This window comes from Aphidius gifuensis, linkage group LG5 (genome assembly GCF_014905175.1).
Source record: "Aphidius gifuensis isolate YNYX2018 linkage group LG5, ASM1490517v1, whole genome shotgun sequence".
In the NCBI taxonomy this organism is placed as follows: Eukaryota; Metazoa; Arthropoda; class Insecta; order Hymenoptera; family Braconidae; genus Aphidius; species Aphidius gifuensis.
In genome coordinates this window covers 14,821,451-14,828,790 of record NC_057792.1, presented here as the reverse complement: position 1 = coordinate 14,828,790, position 7,340 = coordinate 14,821,451, and the positions used below count along the sequence as shown (strand labels likewise).

The following is a 7,340-nucleotide window of genomic DNA, read 5'->3' as shown; positions in this document are numbered from 1 at the left end:
CAATTTTTTTCTATATAAAAATTTAAAAATAAATAATTAATTATGAATTATGTAGTATTTAAAACTAGTTGACAAAATAAATTATTAATAAATTGTTGAAGAATATAAAATTAAATTTTCTTTATTGGCAGAATTTTTTTAAGATTCAGCTTCATTTTCTTCGATATTATTGTCCGGTAACGCTATTGGCACCGTGCACGGGAAAACTTTATGGGGACTTTTATACAGGTTACGGAAAAATTTACGGTGCATTGCATTGTTCGTGAAACTCGTAAATGTCCTCGTATTTCCCCGTATCGGTGCTAAAAACGATTTCGTTTAGAATTGATGATAATAATCAAAATTGTTTTTTATTCAAATTAAATTTTAGTCTACACACAATATTTACACTTATAATTGCACTCACAAAACAATTAAATCCTAAAGCTTCATGTAAATATTATTAAATCAATCTCTTTGTCGGTAAATTGAGTATCTTGGTGGAATTTTTAAAAATGTTTAAATGTTTAAACAATTGTTAGAATTTTTAAAAAACTTACAGCTTTACTCTTACTTACAGCTCACAGAGTTTTGATTCAAATTTCTAATTCCAATAACTTCTGTATAAATTCATAATATCAAAACAAAAATTTTTAATTTTTAAAAGTGACCTATTTTTTCTCTTTTTAGTACAAAACAAAATATGTGAAATAAAAAATATGAATAAAAAAAATGAGGCGGTTATATCTTACGATAGTTTGTAACTTACAAATATTTATTAAAAAGAGAAAAAATGAGTCATTTTTGTATACAAAAATTAAGAATTTTTGTTTTGATGTTACTTCTTTTGGTTAATTATTCGTAATATGTGAAAAAGCTAATCTGGAGAAAATCTTAAGTTTTAAATTTCTAAACAATAATTTAACAGTTCAAATATTTGTTTGATTACATGATAAATATTAAAATTAAAAAAAATCTTTTTTATTGAAAAATTAAATAAAAATAATAAATGAACATTCATTTGAAATAAATTCGAATATAAGACATTATTTTCTTTATAGAAAATTGAAAAATACATTTTTTTTTTATCTTTAGAATAGTTTAAATTTGGCATATTCATTTTATTTTTATGTACACTCCATTCAACCAGCTTATTAAATTGATATATCGAATTTTTTTTCGATAAATTTGATCTTGTTAATATTATGAAGCCATTTTTTGATGACGATTATTTGATAACAGATTTACAAATGATATTGCCAATTCAACATGATCATGAGATTGAATCAATTTAAAATATTTTTGTTCTTCAATAAACTATTGAGAAAATTTTTAAAATTTAAATTAAATATTTGCTTGTTTCGATGATGAATTTAAAAATTAAAAAAAAAATTTTTTTCATAAAAAATTAAATAAAAATAATAATAGATTTTTATTTGGCATAAATTCAAATATAATTATTTTCTTTTAATTTATAGAAAACTAAAAAATACATTTTTTTTTATCTTTAGAATAGTTTAATTTTGACATATGTATTTCATTTTTTTTAAATTTTATTTTTATGTGCTTTTAATTCAACCAGCTTATTAAATTCAAATAAAAAAAAAAAGAAAACACACACAAACTAGCCTTGAATAAATAGAACGTTGAAATAATTGCAATAAAAACTTTATTTTAATTATTGCGAAAAACTAAGTTTTATTTTGCTTTGTATATTACTTTAAAAATAATAAATATTTTCATGAACGAATTTATGAAAATATTTATTATTTTTATAGAATATTTCTACTACTAACAACAGTTTGAAAATAAAACCTACATAAAACAACCTGATAAAATATGTCTTCAGCTTAACTTTTTAATTAATAATTTCTTAAATTGTATTTTAAATTTAATAACTGCCATTTATTCAAAGAGGTACATAAGAAAAATAATATATAAATTTATAAAAAAAGTATTTATTTAATTTCCAAAGCAAAATAAAATTTATTTATTCAATTTTTAGAATGATATTTATTGATCATTTCAGAATAATTTATAAAAACAAATAACTTAAAAAATACTAAAATAAATATTTAACAATGATATCCCTGGTGGAAATATTTCTCCGACTTTTCTCCGCCATTCTCCACCTTTTTAGGAAAATGACCCATGGCTAGAAAAATGGTGGAGAAATACTTGCGCAACCTGCAGCAATTTATCCAAACAAACTAAGCTTGAATAAATAGAATGTTAAAATAATTAAGGTTGTTAAAATAATAACAGGCAGAATAGAATAATTGTCACAACTCATATAGGTAAACGACATCATTGTAGGAAAAACAATAAATTTACAAATATAAAAATGAATATAAAATATAAAATAAAATAAAAAAAAAATATTCATTATTATTTTATCTATACTATACTATAATAGTCAAACTATAATTTTTTTAATCTCCTTTATTCCCCCTAAATTTCTAATTCATTGTCAATGCTACATGTGTTGAACACGTGATACATAATCCAATGACTTTTAGAAATATATTTCCTTCTCTTATGTCCAAAAACTCAAGCATTTCGATTTACGGAAAGCAGCCATTGATCAGTATTATCACACCAGCCAACACGTTGGTATGTTACTCAACAGGAAAAATATATAAATAGTTTAAATTGACTAAATAAAATAAACTGATAAAGTTTCAAGTGTAAAATAAAGCTAGTATTTTTTTATCACGAACAATACATCATAAAAAAAAACACAAATTAAGTTATTATTTTATTTTTTTTCAATCATCATGCATTCAGTTCTATTGTTATTATTAGTGAGTTATGTAGTTGCTCAACCATCAGATTTTTGTTCAACTGACGATGATGATTTATATAACTACATGGCAACAAAAACAGCTTATAATTATGTTCGCGGTGATGACGAGGAAATACAATCTATTCCAAGTAAAACAAAAATAAATAAATTAAAAATAAATATAAATTAAAAAATATATAATTAAAAATACTAATATAAATTTTTATTTAGATTGTCAGCCACTTCAGATATGGATGTTAGCTCGACACGGAACCCGTTATCCAACACAACATGAAATTAGGAAACTTAAAAATATACCACTTATCAAAGATCAGATAATCTATAATCACGAGATAAAAAATGGTAAAAATAATTTAATAAAATTAATAAAAATATGTTTGTTTGATAATATAATTTTTATTTTAATTTGTATTGAATAATTAGCTGGAAAATTGTGTAAAAAACAATTGGAAAATTTAAAAAAATGGACATTAAATATTACTGCTGATATGGACTCCCAACTTGTTGAACAAGGTCGAGAGGACAATAAATTATTAGCCAAACGATTAAAATTAAAATTTCCTCAAATTTTTAAATCAATGAATCATACATCAAAAAATTACATAGTAAAGTATTTTGAAAATAAGATAATTGTCATTTAAAAAAATTATTATTTTTTTTAATATTTAAATTTATTATTTTTCTAGTTTAGAAGCACTAATCGTTCACGAACAATTGATAGTATGGATGCTTTTATAGAGGGCTTATTTGAAAATAAATTTGATGTTGAAACAGTTGTGCCAACAGGAGAAGACACTCTACTCAAGGTCATTGATCATTTTTAATAATTAAAATGACTAAATAAATTCATAAAATATTTATGTATTTATATTTTTATTTTTTATAGCCATATAGTTATTGTCCTCGATGGAACGAAGCTATTGAAACAGATCCCATATATTTTACTGAATATAAAAAATTTATAAACAGCAAAGAATTTATAAATACTATTAATAATGTCAATGAAAGACTGGGCTATCAATCTAATTTACCATCATCAAAATTATCAATTGGTATACCAATAATATATATATATACCAATAATATGTGTGTTATTTTAAATACTACACTGATAAAAATTTTTCTATGACTAAAAATTTTTTCTCCGTTTATGAAAAATGCAAAAAAATGATTTTATAGAAGATAAAACGATTATTAACAGAAAAAAAATTTTTAATTCAAGAAAATTTCTTTTTATATTGAAAATTAATGATAATCATCATTGAATTTAAGAAAAAAGTTTTCCAGTCACACAGAGAAAAATTCCCTGAGTTTTTTGCACGGATCATTGGAAAATTTTATATTATTTTTTGTGTAAAAACTACAAGGAATTTTTCTCCGTGCATAGGAAAAATTATTATCATTATTATTATTATTATTAGTATTGGTATAACAAATTTATTAATTTTTTTTTTTCTTTCAGATCCATTGTTAGCCATGTACAATCTTTGCCGTTATGAAAAATCGTGGATGCTTGATAAAATATCACCATGGTGTGGAGTGTTCAGCAAAGATGATTTAAAAGTCTTGGAATTTTATAACGATCTTGAATATTATTATAAATTTAATCACGATAAAAAAATCAATGATTTGATTGGATGTTTTCCCTTGCAGGATATGTTTAATAATTTCAGGTAAAATAAAATATTATTAGATAACACTATTGGCACCGTATACGGAGACATTTAGAAAAACTACGGAGAAACTCGGAATGTCTCCATATTTCCCGTAAATTTCTCCGTATCCGTGCCAATAACGATTTCGAAAAAAAATATATTATTGATTTAATTTGTTTTGTTTATTTGTTTATTTATTTATTTATTCTAAAATTTACAGGTCATTAGAAGAAAATGATAACAATGAAAAACCCAAGGGAATTTTTTATTTTACTCATTCAAAATTGATACTTAGTTTTTTGAGTACCATAGATGTAACTCCAAATCAAAAACCTCTTACTGCTGATCATTACAAGGAACATTTAAATCGAGAGTGGAATACATCCATGTTAAGCCCGTTTAATTCAAATATCATTGCAGTTTTTTTCAGGTTTAAATAATAATTATTAAACTGTATCAAATCAACTGAAGAAATGAAATTATAAAAAAGAAAAGGGAATTCAAAAAAGCTTTAAAATGCAAATTTTTTGTTGTTGTTTGTAATAATTAAATTTAAATAATAAAATAATTAACTTATTATAATAAGTTAATTATTTTATTATTTAAATTTGATGATTATTTATTGAAATTTGATGATTATTTATTTATCATTTGCAGATGTAAAAAACAAGAATCACCAAACAAAGTAATGTTTTATTTGCAAGAAAAACCATTGTTATACGAGGGTTGCCAAAATGGTCTTTGTGATTGGGAATATTTGAAAGAAAAATTTAGTGCAGTAGCCAATGAGTGCAGCATAGATGCATGTCACATAGAAGAAAATTATTGACTAAGATAATTTTATATTAATTTATATAAGAATATTTGATAATTTTCCAGTTTAAAAAAAAAAAACAAATAAAAAAAATTAAATAAGTATAAATTGGAATTTTGTGAAGAATCAAAAAAAAATTGGGAGAAAGAGAATTACTTAATAATGAAAAAAAAAAAAAAATATAATGTTTTATTAAATTAAATAATAATAACAATAAAGAATATTTTATGAATTGAACCGTGTTTTTTTTTACATTACAAAAGACAAAAAAAAAATTAGCTCGAAAATTTATTGGAATTTAAAAGAAACAATTTCAATTAGTTGAGAGTAATTAAATCTCAGTCAACATATTTTTTTGTGGAGAAATAAATTATTTAAAATGCACCATGTAAATTAATATAAATTTTAAACTTTTTTTTTTTTTTTACAGAAAAATTCATGTCGATAAATGATCAACAAAGTAACTTATCTTCAACTGATTTTTGTTTTATATATTCATGTATATAACAACACGGTGGATCACTAGATGTCTCATGAGTCATGACTCGAAATTTCATAACATTTCATAATACCGATATAAAATAATTGCATAAAAAAAATAATTAAATCATTATATATTATCATATAAATTTACAAATTAATAATTATCAATTACTTCGAGGTTTTTTAAAATAATTTTTTTGTTTTTCAAAAAGCAACGAATAATTTATTAAATAAAAAAAAAAAACAACAACAATAATATAAGTTTTTTTTATATTAATAATTCAATGTTTTTCAATTTTAATTAATTTTTGATAACGTTTATCAGCTTGTCGTATTAATTAGCCTTCTTTCCGAGCAGTGTAATATCTTGTTTAAAATTCAAATCAAAATATTACGACGAATTTTATAAACTGTCGTAATTGAATTCACAGCAATATCACGAGACAATAAGGAAAAATAACATGCGATATATAAAATTGAATAAAATAATAATGAAATTTAAAAAAAAAATATAAAATAATAAATTTGTCTGTTAAATAATTGCTTTATCAAAAGTTAACACTTTGTCCGAAACATTGGTTTCTATTTTTATCGAAACATATATTTTCGAATAAAAAAATAGAAAAAAAAAAAGGTTAAGGCAATATTTTCGATTGATATGGATGAGATGCTCGACTTTTGATGTACGCTCAATTTCAAATGGAAAATCATGTTGGGATTGGATTTTGTACGTGAGCTGAAATAAACTAAAGTGTCTTGTTATTTTTGGGTTATATTTTCCTTTTTTTTTTTTGCCTTTTATTCGAATGATATTGCAAGTAAAACACGATTCATACAGGATGAATATATAAATTTTCACTGTTGTTTAAATGAAAGACAGAAATTGTCATTTTATAGCTCGAAAAAAACTCAATACAATAAATATACCCAAAATATTTTATAATAAATTTATCATATATTTTTTCCTACAAAAAACAAAACCTTCTCTTTTTAATTTACTTAAAAAAATATATAAAAAAAAAATTGATTAATTATTTTTAATTAACAACAGTTATGTTATATTCGTTTTATTTTTAATTTTAAAGTTTTCGGTTTTTTAATTTTACTTTATTTAATTTTATTCTGGATAAATTTTATTTAAAAAGTTATGATTTTTTTAGTTGTTTTATAAAAAAAAAAAATAAAAATAAAAGGAAGAGTGAAAGAGAGGAAGAGAGAGATGAAGAGAAGCTATATGAGAATAAGTTAGAAACCTTTGGATATTTCTCAACGTGGTAACTTAAATTGACTCGATAAAAGTTTTTTGCTTTAACAAAAGCACCAAAAGCTCTGTTGCAAAGTAGTGTGCAAGTTTTGCCACGCGCAACAATATATTATCAGAAACATCTGCCAAACGTTATTACAACTTTTGAATAAAAAGTATGAAAATAAGTACAACGCGACAACCGACGGTAACTTTTCATCTACATCAACAGTAGCCACACGATTCTCATATTCTCCTTTATTTTATCTTCAAAAAAAAAAATAAAATAAAAATATTTTCCATCAAGCACTATAACTTGAAATAAAAAACTATCCAATTTTTTTTTTTTTTTTTCTTTAT

At 22.4% G+C, this 7,340-nt stretch overlaps 1 protein-coding gene across 1 annotated transcript; it reads left to right on the top strand.

Annotated features, from left to right (window-relative positions):
* The first annotated feature begins 2,807 nt into the window (after window positions 1-2,807).
* LOC122856467 (multiple inositol polyphosphate phosphatase 1-like) lies at window positions 2,808-5,269 on the top strand. The gene is made up of 8 exons (XM_044158138.1): window positions 2,808-2,913; window positions 2,996-3,141; window positions 3,361-3,390; window positions 3,472-3,591; window positions 3,672-3,837; window positions 4,248-4,458; window positions 4,661-4,870; window positions 5,098-5,269. The coding sequence occupies exons 1-8, from the start codon at window positions 2,850-2,852 to the stop codon at window positions 5,267-5,269; spliced, it is 1,119 nt and encodes a 372-aa protein (XP_044014073.1). The 5' UTR covers window positions 2,808-2,849.
* The last annotated feature ends 2,071 nt before the right edge of the window (window positions 5,270-7,340 follow it).